The sequence below is a fragment of the Chlorocebus sabaeus genome, chromosome 10 (genome assembly GCF_047675955.1).
Source record: "Chlorocebus sabaeus isolate Y175 chromosome 10, mChlSab1.0.hap1, whole genome shotgun sequence".
Lineage (NCBI taxonomy): Eukaryota > Metazoa > Chordata > Mammalia > Primates > Cercopithecidae > Chlorocebus > Chlorocebus sabaeus.
In genome coordinates, this window is record NC_132913.1 from 38,772,559 (window position 1) to 38,788,463 (window position 15,905).

Here is a 15,905-nt window from a genome sequence, read left to right on the forward strand (position 1 = left end):
CAGCCTCTACCTCTTGGGATCAAGTGATTCTATCACCTCAGCCTCCTGAGTAGCTGGGACTACAGGCACATGCTACCAAGCCCAACTAATTTTTTGTATGTTTAGTAGAGACAGGGTTTCACCATTTTGGGCAGGCTTGTCTGGAACTCCTGACCTCAAGTGATCTGCCTGCCTCGGCTTCCCAAAGTGCTGAGATTATAGGTGTGAGCCACCATGCTTGGTCTGTTCGTCATTTTTAATGGACATTTAATAACACTATATGAACACATTTACAGGTTTTTTTGTTTTGTTTTGTTTTTTCTTTTTTTGGAGACAAAATCCCACCCAGGTGGGAGTACAGTGTCATGATCACGGCTTACCACACCCCTGCCCTCCTGGGCTTAAGGTGATTCTCCCACCATAGCCTACCAAGTTGCTAGGACTACAGGCACACACCACCGCTCCTGGCTAATTTTTGTATTTTTTGTAGAGGCAGGGTTTTGCCATGTTGTCCAGGCTGGTCTCAAACTCCTGAGCTTAAGCAATCTGCCTGCTTTGGCCTCCCAAAGTGCTGGGATTACAGGCGTGAACCACTGAGCCCAGCCTAGTTAATCAACTCTTAGCTTATCCGTTTATATATGATGGCGATTGGACCCAAAGTTTTCTAGGTGAACGTATGTAGGCAACTATTTGTCTTGTTATAATTACTACAACAACATAATTTCTTTTGTTAATAGAAAATAAGTTCAAAATTGAACTGTAATATTAATAACCAAAGTAAATTCACCTGATAATTTGTCGAGTTATAAAGAGGGATATATATTTAAGGCAACAATGGGGGTTAGTTTAAAATTATCTTAATTTTAAAAATTGAAATAGCAACACATATTCTGTGAGTTAATGTTTAGTATATTTTTTGCTTTTATTTTTTCCTTTTTCCTAGTTAGAAAAGCTACTGGGAGAAATTATTGCTTGCCTGCAATTCAGCTACACCGGAACTTATGACAGTGAACTTCTTGAACAGCTCTCCCCACTATTATGCATAATATTTCTGCACAAGAATAAACAGATTCGAAAACAGAGTGCTCAGTTCTGGAATGCCACATTTGCTAAAGTGACGCTGTTGGTTTATCCTGAAGAGTTAAAGTATGCTAACAACAAAACTTACATGCAGCTAACTATTCTGTTGTGATCATGTAAATTGATATTTTGGTTTAAAATAATCTTTTCTTATGGGGTATTGTTACAGAGGATTCCTTAGTTGAAATATTATATTTGGAATACACAATAGTTATTAAACATTATTTCACCTTCTCGTAGGTGCTTAGAATAACCTTGATTTCAGGAACCAAGAAAAGCAGTTTAAATTATCCTTAATAAAAGAGACAAAGGAGGACAGGAAATGGACAACCTTTTTTTTTTTTTTTTTTTTTTGAGATAGAATCTCACTCTGTCGCCCAGGCTGGATGGAGTGCAGTGGCACGATCTCGGCTCACTGCAATCTCTGCCTCCCGGGTTCAGGTGATTCTCCTGCCTCAGCCTCCCGGGTAGCTGGGACTACAGATGTGTGCCACCATGCCTGGCTAATTTTTTGTATTTTTAGTAGAGACAAGGTTTCACTGTGTTAGCCAGGATGGTCTCGGTCTCCTGACCTCATGATACGCCCGCCTCAGCCTCCCAAAGTGCTGGGATTATAGGCGTGAGCTACCATGCCCTGCCTGGACAATTATTAAAGCTAGACATGAATACTTTATATAATATTCTACTTATTGGAATTTTCCATGATAAAAATTTGGAAATTCAGAAAACTACAGGGAAAAATACAAAAATTGCCTAGTTTCTCCCAGTTTTATATATGCATAGTAAGGAACAGTCTTTATTTAAAAATAAAGATGTATTTTGCTGCTCTAAAAATTAAAGTGCTGTTATTAACAGGTCATCAGTGTTCACCAGTACTACTTGACTTAAGGTGTATATTTTATGTACTTTTTTAAAGACCAGTACTAACGCAAGCCAAACAAAAGTTTCTGCTCCTGTTGCCTGGTTTGGAAACTGTTGAAATGATGGAGGAATCCAGTGGACCATATTCTGATGGAGTAAGTTGGGGGGTTTTATTGTTCATTTGTTTTTGAACACTTAAGTTATTTGTTGAAAGTTATAAATAAGTAGAACCTGAACAGAAAAGTGGTTTGTAACATAGGCTTTTTCCATTTTGTCAGTTGTGTGGCCTAAAATTACTTTTGTGATTTTCACTAGAGATTCTTATGTAAATAATCTCTAATTCTTGTCATTAATCATTTGTTTTGAACTCAGGTACCTCATCTGTGCTGTTCACAAAGCGTAAAATACATAATTGTTGCTTTGGAAAAACTGGAAATAATGGTTACTAAGTCATGTCTAAGCCAGAGCTGCTGTTCATTTTCTCATTTTTTAAAAATTGATTTTCTCATTTCTTCTATCAGAAAAACACATCTTTGCTGTCACATCGCATTAGGAGCAAAGTTTCTTTGGCTAATAATATTTTATTACTGCCTGAAGATCTGGGAGTTAAAGGCACTAGTACTATAGAGTTGTGAGCTGGAGTGTTCTTAGAAAACTTATTATCTGTTCAGGAGCAGCTAGGGTATAGGTAGTTTTTGTTTAGAATCTTTCAGAGAAAAAAGACTGTTAATAGCCAACTAAGTATCGCATTTGGTTTTGGCTGAAGTAAAAATTTTCTGCCAGATAACTAACAATTTAGACTTGTTAAAGAGTTCAGTGGTATTTCGTCTGTAAAATTCTGTTGAGGGGAAATATGCTCTATCATACATGCTTTATTAGCCCTCAGTTGTTTAATGTTTAAAGTTCTATGGCTTTGAATATTCTCTTAGAAATATTTTCAGTTACAGCTAGAGTGTTTGAATCTAGTAATTTAATTCACTCTATGTATTTTTGTGATATGTCTCATTTTCAGAATTCATAAAATTGAGTGGTATTAAACAGCTAGTATAAAAGAGACACCAAAGCCATTTGCCATTATTGAATTAGACAGTGACTTTCCTTTCTTCGATTTTTATAGGATTGAATAATTAGAAAAATTTTGACATTATTTCCAATTACTATTTATTGGGCAGGAATTTTTAAAACGTGAAAAGGAAAAGCAAAATATTACTGTTGTATTTAATGAAATTGTTTTGTTTTTATTAAAACAGACAGAAAATTCACAATTAAATGTGAAGATAAGTGGCATGGAGAGAAAATCAAATGGAAAAAGAGATTCATTTTTGGCACAAACAAAGAATAAAAAAGAAAATACGAAACCAGCAGCCAAAGTATGTTTTCAAAAGTATATTTAATCAAAATTTTAAAGATAAAGTATATAGTAACTTACATACAACTTTGAAAATTGGATGGAAAAACTGTAAAGGACTAAATAAAGGTTGGGATTGCAGGGGAATTGAGAGCATTTGATCTAGAAAGACTGCCAGGATAGCATGGTAACCTAGAAGCCTTAGGTGATGATTCCTGGTTAGGAAAGATAAGTTTCTGTGTAATGCTTAGCAATACCAGGATAGCATGGTAACCTGGAAGCCTTGGGTGATGATTCCTGGTTAGGAAAGATAAGTTTCTATATAACTGTTACATGTAGTTATTCTAGACAGCAGCCCCCTCGAGATGGAATGAGACAGTTATGAATAACATAGGTAGCACAAGAGGAAAATATTTTAGAACTTTTGTTTAGAATTGTTATTTCAGAACTTAATATTTTGATTAGAAATAAATAATGCCTAGATAAGACACCTATGTTAAGCTCAAATCTGAACTAAGTATCATGCTGGTTGCCAGTTAACTGACTTTTAGACAACAGTTCTCTCTTCCATGACCTCCAGTAAAGGTTATTCTAGAATCTTGAGACCATGGCCCTGGTGAAATGAAAGAAAAGTGTTATTTTTTAAGAATACCTCTGCCACATTCTTGTAGCAGCTATAAGTAGAATTAAAGCAATGGTTCCAATGAACATTTATTAAGATAACATTGTAGTACCAAAGTTAATTGTATATAGGGCATATTGTATTGGTGACTTTCACTTGACTAAGTCCTGCCTCAACTTGAGAGCTGCAAATATACTCTCCTCCCTCCAAATCAGTTCATTTCCATGTATTGGCCTGACAAACGGTTTTGTCCATACTTTGTAGTTAAGCACAGACTTGCCTACTTTGTAAAGAGATTTAATATTTTCTACTTTCTCAGTACTTATTAGATGCAGAAAGAAAGTGGGGAGCATTGTACTAATTTGTTACTGATCATGAGTATCATGAACTTCGTAATCACTATTGAAGAATGGTGTCATTATTAGAAGAGAGTGATAGAAATATTGGAAAATAATTTGGAAACTAAAATGCACATTTGCTTATTTTTTCAAATCGGCAGCTGAAACTTGAATCTTCATCTTTAAAAGTAAAGAATGAAATTCTTTTGGAAGAGGAAAAGTCTACTGACTTTGTGTTTATACCTCCACAAGGAAAAGATGCAAAGGAAAGAATTTTAACTGAGCATCAAAAAGAAGTTCTCAAAACAAAGCGGTTTGTAGGCCTTTTATCTTGAGTTGGGTATTTGATATTCAGGCTTAGATTTCATGCAAGAAAACTGTAACTTTGTGTTTAGAACTAAAATACGTGTACTAATTTTTTTTGGAGATGGAATGTTGCTCTGTTGCCCAGACTGGAGTGCAGTGGTGCGATCTCGGCTTACTGTGAGCTTTGCCTCCTGGGTTCACGCCATTCTCCTGCCTCAGCCTCCCGAGTAGCTGGGACCACAGGCGCGTGCTACCATGCCCGGCTAATTTTTTTGTATTTTTAGTAGAGACGGGGTTTTACCATGTTAGCCAGGATGGTCTCGATCTCCTGAACTTGTGATCCACCCGCCTCGGCCTCCAAAAGTTCTGGGATTACAGGCGTGAGACACCGCACCCAGCCACATGTACTGAATTTTAATGCCAAAAGTTATACTGTACATAAATGCATTTCATAATGTATAAAGCTAACCTAGTAATGTACCAAATATTTATAAACTGAATTTCTTCTCTGAGGTAGATTGGGAGGGGAAGACAGTTTGATGGAATATCTGGGAAATACACCTTTAGGTTGTGATTTTATAACAATTTAGTAGAATTGTAAGTTTCTTTTCATGTTTTGTTTTTTTGTTTTTTTTTGTTTTTTTTTTTTTTTTTTGAGACAGAGTCTCTCTCTGTTACCCAGGCTGGAGTACAGTGGCATGATCTCTGCTCACTGCAGTCTCTGCCTCCCAGGCTCAAGTGATCCTTCCACATCAGCCTCCCAAGTAGCTGGGACTACAGGTGCATGCCATCATGCACAGCTAATTTTTTATTTTTTGTAGAGAGAAGATTTCGCCATGTTGCCCATGCTGGTCTTGAACTCCTGAGCTCAAGCAGCCCGCCCACCTCAGCCTTCCAAAGTGCTGGGATTACAGGCGTGAGCCACCATCCCTGGCCATAAGTTTAATTGCTAATTGTCAGGATATCATCCGGTTTTTGAAGTTACTTATATACAGTTTTTTTCAGGTGTGATATTCCTGCCATGTATAATAATCTGGATGTTTCCCAGGATACCTTATTTACTCAGTATAGTCAGGAAGAGTCTATGTAAGTACAGAAACCATCAAACTTTTATATCTGTTTTATTCATTGTCAAATAATTATAAAAGCAATATTCTTATGTTTATTTCAGGGAAATTCCTACTTTAACCAGAAAACCAAAGGAAGATTCTAAGATGATGATTACGGTATGTTTGGCATTTCATATTTTGGGCTTTTTAGAATCACCCTTCTATTATACAGTCTGTTAAACTGCTGAAATATCTGTAGGTCTTCCGTTTATTACTTTTAAGATTTATTGTAGATTTATTGTATGATTTCCTGTTAACTCCCATTCAGATACTAGCAGAATATCAGCAGACACTAGTCAGTGTGCATGCGTGTGTGTGTGTGTGTGTGTGTGTAAAATAAATGTACTTGGCTTTTCTTGAATGTTTACTATTAGGAACACAAACTATTAGGTTTACTATTAGGAACACAAACCACTAATTTTGGAATAGTTGCCATATATTATGTCAGTGACTATCTTTGGGTTACTGAAGTTTTACACTAAAGTTTTCCCAGAAAGTCAAACTCGTTTGCCAGCTATTAATCTGTGTGTGTGTATATATATATGTATTTCTGTGCAGGAGGAGCAAATGGACAGTGACATTGTCATTCCTCAAGATGTCACAGAAGACCGTGGTATGGATGAACATCTTGAAAAGGCCTCCCTTTCAAATAATAAGTGTGGTTCTCTTGACAACACCAGTCCAGAAATGTCGAACAGTAATAATGATGACAGAAAAAAAGCTTTAATTTCATCAAAGAAAACATCAACTGAATGTGCATCTAGTACAGAAAATTCTTTTGTTGTCAGCAGTAGTTCAGTTTCTAATGCCACTGTTTCTGGAACTCCCTCATGCCCTACAAGTCGGAGGCAAACCTTTATTACTTTGGAGAAGTTTGACGGTTCAGAAAATAGACCTTTTAGTCCATCCCCCTTGAATAATATTTCATCAACCGTTACAGTGAAAAATAACCAGGAAACCATGATTAAAACAGATTTTCTACCAAAAACAAAGCAAAGAGAAGGGCCTTTTTCAAAATCTGATTCTGAAAAAATAGTGAATGGAACTAAGAGATCAAGCCGGAGAGCCGGTAAAGCTGAACAAACAGGGAATAAAAAGTCTAAGCCCTTAATAAGATCTGAGCAGGAGAAGAATACTGAGGAATCTATTGAAGGCATGGTAGTCTTAGAAAATAACCCATCTGGTTTGCTTAATCAAACAGAATGTGTGTCAGATAATCAGGTTCATCTTTCTGAATCTATAATGGAGCATGACAATACAAAGCTTAAAGCAGCAACAATGGAAAATGCTGTATTATTGGAAACTAATACTGTTGAGGAGAAAAATGTAGAAATTAATTTGGAATCCAAAGAAAATACACCCCCAGTAGTAATATCAACAGATCAATTGGTAAATGAGGATAGTCTGGTTCTGATAACTCCAAATCAGAAAACCCTTAGACGGTCGTCAAGGCGACGTTCAGAAGTAGTAGAGTCTACCACTGAAAGCCAAGATAAAGAAAATAATCATCAAAAAAAGGAACGACGTAAGGAAGAAGAAAAACCTCTTCAGAAGAGTCCGTTGCATATAAAAGATGATGTTTTACCTAAACAAAAACTGATTTCTGAACAAACTGTACCAGAGAATTTAATTGAGAAAGGAAATAATTTACTTGAGAAGACTCTTGGGGAAACCAGTGCTAATGCAGAAACTGAACAAAACAAAAAAAAGCCAGACCCTGATAACATTAAGTCTGAGGGGGATGGTAGTCAGGATATAGATAAGTCCTCTGAGAAACTAGTCAGAGGCCGAACACGGTATCAAACAAGAAGAGCTTCTCAGGGTTTGCTTTCCAGCATTGAAAACTCAGAATCTGATAGTTCGGAGGCAAAAGAAGAAGGTTCTAGGAAGAAGAGATCTGGAAAATGGAAAAACAAAAGCAATGAAAGTGTTGACATTCAAGATCAAGAAGAGAAAGTGGTGAAACAGGAATGTATAAAAGCTGAAAATCAGTCACATGATGATAAAGCAAGTTCCCAAGAAGACATAAACATAAAACCTCAGATTTGTGAAAAACAAGATGAAAGTAGTACTGTAATATGTCAGGATTCTACAGTAACTTCAGATTTATTGCAAGTTCCTGATGATTTACCAAATCCATGTGAGGAAAAAAATGAAACTAGCAAATATGCAGAACATTCCTTTACAAGTCTACCTGTGCCAGAATCAAATCTAAGGACTAGACATGCCATTAAGAGATTACATAAGCGAGACTCTTTTGATAATTGTAGTTTTGGAGAATCCACAAAAATCGGGATATCAGATGTTTCTTCGCTTTCAGAAAAACTTCAAACACTTGAATGCCAACACAAGAGAAGTAGGAGAGTGAGGAGATCTAAAGGTTGTGATTGCTGTGGGGAAAAATCACAGCCTCAGGAAAAGTCACTCGTTGGGTTAAAGAATACAGAAAATAATGATGTAGAGGTTAGTGAAACAAAAAAGGCAGATGCGCAAGCACCTGTAAGCACGTCAGAAACTTCTCAAGCTAATCCATATTCTGAAGGACAATTTTTAGATGAACATCATAGTGTGAATTTTCATTTGGGTCTCAAAGAGGATAATGATACTATTAATGATTCATTAATTATTTCTGAAACCAAATCAAAAGAAAACACTATGCAAGAATCTCTTCCTTCTGGAATAGTAAACTTTGGAGAGGAAACTTGTGATATGGATTCTAGTGAAGCAATGTCTCTTGAAAGCCAAGAGTCACGTAATGAAAATTTTAAAACTGTTGGCCCGTGTTTAGGTGACTCGAAAAATGTTTCACAGGAATCTTTGGAGACAAAAGAAAAACCAGAAGAAACCCCCAAAATGGAAATGAGTCTCGAGAATGTTACTGTTGAAGGAAATGCATGTAAAGTAACAAAATCCAATCTAGAGAAAGTAGAAACTATGGAATTGGATGTAGGAAATGAAGCTAGCTTCCGTGAACAAGAGACAACCAAAACTGGTATTTCTGAAGAAGCAGCAATAGAAAATAAAAGAAATGATGACTCTGAAGCAGACACAGCTAAACTGAATGCTAAAGAAGTAGCAACTGAGGAATTTAATTCAGGTATTAGTCTTTCTGATAATACTACACCTGTAAAATTGAATGCTCAAACTGAGATTTCTGAACAAACAGCAGCTGGGGAACTAAATGATGTGTCTGATCCACACTCATCTGAAGAAACAAATACAAAAATGAAAAATGATGAAGAAATGATGATTGGCGAGGTGAAGGCTGAAACTGGCCATGATGGTGAAACAGAGAATGAGGGCATAAATACCAAAACCCCAAAGCCTGATGAAGCTGAAACAAAAATGTTGACTGCAGAAGTGGAAAACTTTGTTTGTGACACAGTTGAAATGAGCACCGAAGAAGGACTCACTGACGCTAATAAAATTGAAACAAATACTGAATGTAGTAAATCTGAAGAAAAATTAGATAGCAATCACATGGTAATGGAAAGTGATATTTTACAGGAAGATCACCATACTTCAGAGAAAGTGGAGGAACCATCACAGTCTCTGACATCTGGAACAGCTATCTCTGAACTAATAACAGAAGACAATAATGCATCTCCTCAAAAACTAAGGGAACTTGATCCTTCACTTATGTCAGCAAATGACAGTCCTAGTGGCATGCAGACACGCTGTGTCTGGTCTCCTTTGGCTTCTCCATCTACGAGCATTTTAAAGAGAGGACTAAAAAGATCCCAAGAAGAGGAAATCTCATCACCTGTTAACAAGGTAAGGAGAATGAGGCTGTATATTAAGGAACCCAGTATTTGGTTGGGATATTTTGGCCATACAGTGACCTCTGGTGAATGACAAAATATTATTATATGGCCACTCATTTGATTATTTACCATAATGGTTGCTAGGGAAAAGATAGGTAGAAGAAAAGGTTTTGAAAAAAGGAGACTGAAGCTTTTTAGATAAATCTTTCATTTTACAACACTAAAGATCTTTATGCAGCTTTGCACATTGGTCACTTTTGGCAAAATTGATAAGGCTCCTAACATCTTTTCGGCTCCCAATACCATAATATAAGGAAACAGATTTAGGAATATAGGCAACACTGCCATTGATAAAGCAGATTTAACAGTTGTTGTGTGTTGAAACATTATGCTGTTTTACATTTTACATATGTGTTCCAGACCATATCTAATTAAATCTCATGTGCCTTCATCAACTTGTAGATATGATCTTATTTATAGTTATTTATATCCCCATTTCCTCAGCTAAATTATAGATCTTTTACTTTAGAAAAGTTGGATTATAATATATATATCTGCTTTAGCTTCAGGCCCTGTGCCTTTCACATAGTTTGTTGAATGAATGCATTAAAAAGTAGGAAAAGTTAAATGTATTTACATAACTCAACTTGTCTTCTACTTAACAAAATAGATGTACCGTAAAGGTATGATGTTGGCATTCCTTAATTTTGAACTTGAACCTACTATTCATTGTAGAATACATTTTATATATACAAGCGTGCATATATAGACATGACACCTGGCTTTTTGCCTTCAACGAACATACTTTGAAAATGTTCCTTCCGCTAGGCTAGGTGGCTCACACCTGTAATCCCAGGCATGGGATTTGGGAGGCCAAGGCGGGTGGATCACCTGAGGGTCGGGAGTTCAAGACCAGCCTGACCAACATGGAGAAACCTTGTCTCTACTAAAAAGACAAAAATTAGCTGGGCGTGGTGGCGCACAGCTGTAGTTCCAGCTACTTGAGAGACTGAGGCAGGAGAATCGCTTCAGCGCGGGAGGCGGAGGCTGCAGTGAGCTGAGATTATGCCACTGCGCTCCAGCCTGGCAACAGAGCAAGAGTCTGTCTCAGAAAAAAAAAAAAGTTTCTTCAAAATCCCTGTTCCTGTTATTCATATGGTGTATAAACTTTGTAAGATCCACTGAAAATTCTTCTGCTGAGAATCTAGAGATTAAGTTTTTTGTTTTGTTTTGTTTTGTTGCTTGCTTGCTTGTTTTTTGAGATGGAGTCTCACTCTGTTGCCCAGGCTGTAGTGCAGTGGCACGATCTCGGCTCACTGCAGCCTCCGCCTCCCACATTCAAGGGACTCTCTTGCCTCAGCCTCTTGAGTAGCTGGGATTACAGGCATGCGCCACTAAGCCTGGCTAATTTTTGTATTTTTAGTAGAGAGAAGGTTTCACCATGTTGGTCAGGCTGATATTGGACTCCTGACCTGGTGATCTGCTTCCCTCGGCCTCCTGAAGTGCTGGGATTACAGGTGTGAGCCACCGCACCAGGCCTATTTCTGTTTTTACATCAGTTTTCTTTCTCATCTGGTAATCCCATAAACTTACTAGAATCCAGATCATACACTTCTAACTGCCACATGTGGCTTTGTTCAGTTTTTGCTACTATAGCTTTTTCACAATCTTTGGTATTATGCAGAGACAGTTTAACATATAGAAAATTAGAATGAATTGAGGTATTGAGTTAATACGATCTGTGAAGGCAGTTGCTACGAACTGTGCAGCTGACTTTTTTCTAAACCCACATTCTATTTTTGGGTAATCTCATAATGAAAATGTATGGTGTAATTTTTTAAAAACTTTAATTTTGTTAAGTAAAATCCTGATCTGTGTTTTCAGGTTCGCCGTGTCTCCTTTGCAGATCCAATATACCAAGCAGGATTGGCAGATGACATTGATAGACGATGCTCTATTGTTAGGTCCCATTCTTCAAATAGTTCTCCTATAGGAAAAAGTGTTAAAACTTCTCCTACTACACAATCTAAGGTAAGCTATAGGCTTTAAAATGTACATATACGTATACAGACACAGAATTACGTGTGCATGATGTGTCATAAAATAAACTACATATTTGAAAAACTTCTTCCGTGGTTTGAAATATATTCTTTTGTCTGCTACACGGTAAGCAGAAAGGAACAGAAGAGGTGGTAAGAGGCAGTAATGATCCAGCAAGTAATTGATTAGGCAGTAGATTACTCTTTTTATGTTTTTGGAAATTTTAAAGACATGATTGCAGTCTAAGTTGTAAAAATTGTAAAATTATAGTCATCTAGGGTTCTGAGTGTTTTTTTCTCTCCTTTCTTCTATCTAGCATAATACCACTTCAGCCAAAGGATTTCTGTCCCCAGGATCACGTAGCCCTAAATTTAAGAGCTCAAAGAAGTGTTTAGTAAGAAGTGCTTTAGTTTTCATGTCACTTTATATTTTCATGTTCAGTCAGTTGACCTCTGTGTAACAGCTTCTGAAATTTATTCTAAGATTTCAGAAATGGCCAAAGAGTCCATACCATGCCCAACAGAAAGTGTTTACCCAGCTTTGGTGAACTGTGTGGCACCAGTTGATATCATTTTACCTCAGATTACATCAAACATGTGGTAAGTGGTTATTTAGGCTTCTTGGTTATATTCCAAGATGCCACTTTATTTAAGAAGACTGTTTGAATGCTTGGTTCTCATGTTTAGAATTGATTGGCATGTGTTCCTCTCACACATATTTTATTTTTGAAATAAAAATACAACTGAGAAGGTAGGCCAGTTAAGGCAATATGAGAAACATTTATCTTAATATAGTAAGATGTATGCATAATATTTCAGGTGCTGCATTGAACCCTTATATCCATTATCTTGTTTAATCCAAGTATAAACCTTATGAGGAATATATGAATATCATTTCTACTTTATAGGATGTAGTTTACAAAGATTACCACCAAAACTACATAGCTGTTAAGTCATGTGTAAGAAGCATGAGACTCACATACATAAAACCTGTTGATCAGGTGTTTTGTTTTGTTTCTAATTAGAAGTTTATTTCCTTGATGTTTTAAGTCTTGGAAACTTAAATGCCTGCGTGTAGATCGTTCACTCTATCTTGATTAAAAGAATTGTTTTAGGTAGTTAGTGATGCCTTGAGATAGTTTCTCTGTTAATCAGGCTGCCCTGTCATGGCATAATCCCCAGTAGGAGATGAAGTATTCTTAAAATTCTCTGAGGAATTTAATGATTCAATAATATGTGTCAGACATACCAAGTCCATTTCTGATTAAAGTTGGGGAGGCGATTATGCATACTTAAGAATTATCTATTAAAGAGATATATGTAAAGCACAAGGTACGCAATAGGCTCATTCAGTTTCCAGTACTATTGCTTATACCAGACACACACATTAGATTCGAATTTTATTTTAAATTACACATACATGTGCCTGTCTTCACTATGGGCAAACCTCAGTTATGATTGAGCTTAAATGGAGAAATTCAACTGGATAAACCCTTGCAAATAGCATATAAGTAAAATTGTATAATTATAATTTCCTGTTTCTGTTTTGTGTAGGGCAAGAGGCCTGGGACAACTCATTAGAGCTAAGAATATAAAAACTATTGGTGATTTGAGTACTCTTACAGCATCTGAAATAAAAACTCTTCCTATCCGTTCTCCAAAAGTGTCCAATGTAAAAAAGGCTCTCAGAATATATCATGAGCAGCAGGTAAAAACTTAGATGTTAGCTACGATATATATAAATAAATGACGTAGCAGTACAGTTACAGAAGTTTGTTAAAAGATCACTTCATAATGGCACAGGGAAATTGATTCATTTATTTTGTACTGTCTTTATGTATTGCACCTCAGATAAATGTTTAAATTGTTTTCTCTTTGAGTTCTGTTCATCCCCTTCTCTCTTTCATTTCCACCATTTGATATTTGATTCCATGGCTGCTACTGCTATAACCTAGATGTTCAAATCCAAATACCTACCAAAACCACACAAATTTGTAGGTCACAGTATTTTGATTTTGATGCCTACCACATTTGTGACTTATTTTTCTTACTTTTCCTTTTTGTCAGTTTTGTGCACTTGAACATTTTGGGTCATTGGGCATTTTTCAAGATGGTGATGAAAGCTAAGATTCTTCCCTGCTATAAAACTATACAGAATATTTTGTGTATAATTTCAGAAGGATTCAGACTACTGAAACCCATTCAGAGACCCTCTATCCGTTGGCAGTACAGATTGAGTATTCCTTATCTGAATTGCTTAGGGCCAGAAATGTTTCGGACTTTAGCAGATTTATTTCGATTTTGGGATATTTGCATTATACAGCTACTTGTCAGTTGAGCATCCCTAATCTGGAAATCCAAAACACTCATTAGAGCATTTAGGCATCATGTCAGTGCTCAAAAAGCTTCAAATTTTGGATTCCATTCCATCCAAAAAACATTCCGTTTTTGGAGTAGGCATACTCAACCTGTATCAGAAGTTTTGAATACATGAAAAATAGAATAAGCAGTGTTCTGAATCAGAATTTCTCAGACATGGGGTTTGCCAGCCACTGAAGACTTCTGCTGTATTCTTGAAGGTCCTTGATTTTATATTAACTTACTTGTGATCTTCTAAACGTTTGTTAACCGGTTACTCATAAGAGAGAACCAAAACTACTAGTAATTATCTGTCTCACAGATTTAGTTTCTAAAGTATTTTCTTATTCAGTTTCCATGGGTCCTGGGAAAGTCTATGAGAATTAGGTTTTTTTTTTACCAGCTTTCCTAAGATACAGTTTACATTGTGTGAAATTCACCTACCCTATATGTACAATTAGTTTTTAATATATTCAGTTAAATAATATTCCCCATGATCTAATTTTGAGTCTTTTTTCATCACCCAAAGAAGAAACACTGACCCATTAGCTATCACTCCTCATTTCCACTGCCCAGCCAATGCCCACTTTTCCTCTATAGATTTGCCTATTCTAGATATTTCATAAAAGTGGGGTTGTACAACTTGTGATCTTTTGTGACTGGCTTCTTTCACTTGGCATAATGTTTTCAAGGTTTATCCTCAAAAGTTTGCATTTCGAGGTTGAATAATATCCATTATATGTATATACCACATTTTGTTTATCCAGTTGACAGACATTTGGGTTGTTTCCACCATTTGCTATTACGAGTAATGCTGCTGTGTCTACAAGTTTTTATATGGATAGATGATTTCATTTCTCTTGTATATATACCCGGAAGTGGAATTGCTGAATCATATGGTTACTGAACTTACTATTTTCAGAAAGTTAACTTACTGAACTTAGTATTTTCTCAACCAGTGGTCCGTAAGTCCTAGAAACACTTAAGAAATTTTTTTTTTTTTTTTTTTTTTTTTTAAAGACAGTGTCACTCTGTCACCCAGGCCAGAGTGCAGGGGGGCGTGATCTCGGCCCACTGCAGCTTCCACCTCCTAGACTCAAGCAATTCTCCTGCCTCAGCCTCCCGGGTAGCTGGGATTACAGGCACCCTAATTTTTGTGTTTTTAGTAGAGATGGGGTTTCACTATGTTGGCCAGGCTGTCTGGAACTCCTGACCTCAAGTGATCTCCCCACCTCGGCCTCCCAAAGTGCTGGGATTACAGGGGTGAGCCACCGCACCTAGCCAGAAAATTGTGTTCTTTAAAAAAAAAAAAAAAAAAAAAATCTGTATTTTATTTAAGCTTGGAAGTCTCTGGTATAGACTTTTTTATACCACATTCTTGAACTTGGGAAATAGAATGTAATTTTCTTAGCTGCCATGGCTATATTTCCTGAGAAAACCATTATGAAATATTATTAAATTCTAACCCTCTCTTTGAGGAAATAATTTGTAATGCTGTATTTTGTGAAGTTAGAACCTACTTTCTTAGCAGTATTAGCTCTTAATTGTGATGGGAGGTAGAACATAGGTTCATACAGTATGTTTTCCAGTGTTTGTACTATTACTCTTATTAAAAGTAAATTTTAATTTGTTTTTGGTTTTGGTTTTGTTTTGCCTTTTTTCTGCTCCAACTGTGTAAACAAGGTGAAGACTCGTGGACTAGAAGAGATTCCAGTTTTTGATATTTCTGAAAAAACAGTAAATGGAATAGAAAATAAATCTTTGTCACCTGATGAAGAAAGACTTGCCTCAGGTATATTTTAGCAAAGTGGGATAATTTTATTTAGAAGATCAGCTGACTTTCTTGAAATATTTTGTTTTCAGTTTTAGTCTAATTTGACCATGCCTTATTATTTCAACAATTATTTTATGTTTAATGTGAAGTATATGAAAAACTAAACGAATGGACATCAAATGTGTCTACTTGTTTTTCTTGTCAACTTCTCCATCAAGGTCTCAAGGATATAAACTATATACTTCTAGTCATATTAATAAATGAAGTAGTCTACCCATTTTTAAATTTCTTTAATAGCACAGAATAATCTATGAGAATAGCACAGAA

General features: G+C 36.2%; 1 protein-coding gene across 5 annotated transcripts in view; it reads left to right on the forward strand.

The window, feature by feature from the left end:
* Positions 1 to 15,905, forward strand: part of RIF1 (replication timing regulatory factor 1) — a 92,257-nt gene that overhangs the window by 44,235 nt on the left and 32,117 nt on the right. For 4 of the 5 annotated variants that reach the window (XR_005241560.2, XM_007964960.3, XM_007964959.3 and 1 more), the window contains exons 24-35: positions 923 to 1,125; positions 1,976 to 2,075; positions 3,171 to 3,290; positions 4,390 to 4,541; positions 5,540 to 5,620; positions 5,706 to 5,760; positions 6,202 to 9,417; positions 11,292 to 11,438; positions 11,764 to 11,841; positions 11,931 to 12,046; positions 13,001 to 13,154; positions 15,488 to 15,596. Coding sequence is in view for 4 of the 5 variants with exons in the window: in XM_007964960.3 (XP_007963151.3) it covers positions 923 to 1,125; positions 1,976 to 2,075; positions 3,171 to 3,290; positions 4,390 to 4,541; positions 5,540 to 5,620; positions 5,706 to 5,760; positions 6,202 to 9,417; positions 11,292 to 11,438; positions 11,764 to 11,841; positions 11,931 to 12,046; positions 13,001 to 13,154; positions 15,488 to 15,596 (4,531 nt within the window). In the remaining variant the exon portion in view is untranslated. The remainder of the gene's footprint in view (positions 1 to 922; positions 1,126 to 1,975; positions 2,076 to 3,170; positions 3,291 to 4,389; positions 4,542 to 5,539; positions 5,621 to 5,705; positions 5,761 to 6,201; positions 9,418 to 11,291; positions 11,439 to 11,763; positions 11,842 to 11,930; positions 12,047 to 13,000; positions 13,155 to 15,487; positions 15,597 to 15,905) is intronic. The other variant, XM_038002138.2, reaches the window with a different exon arrangement.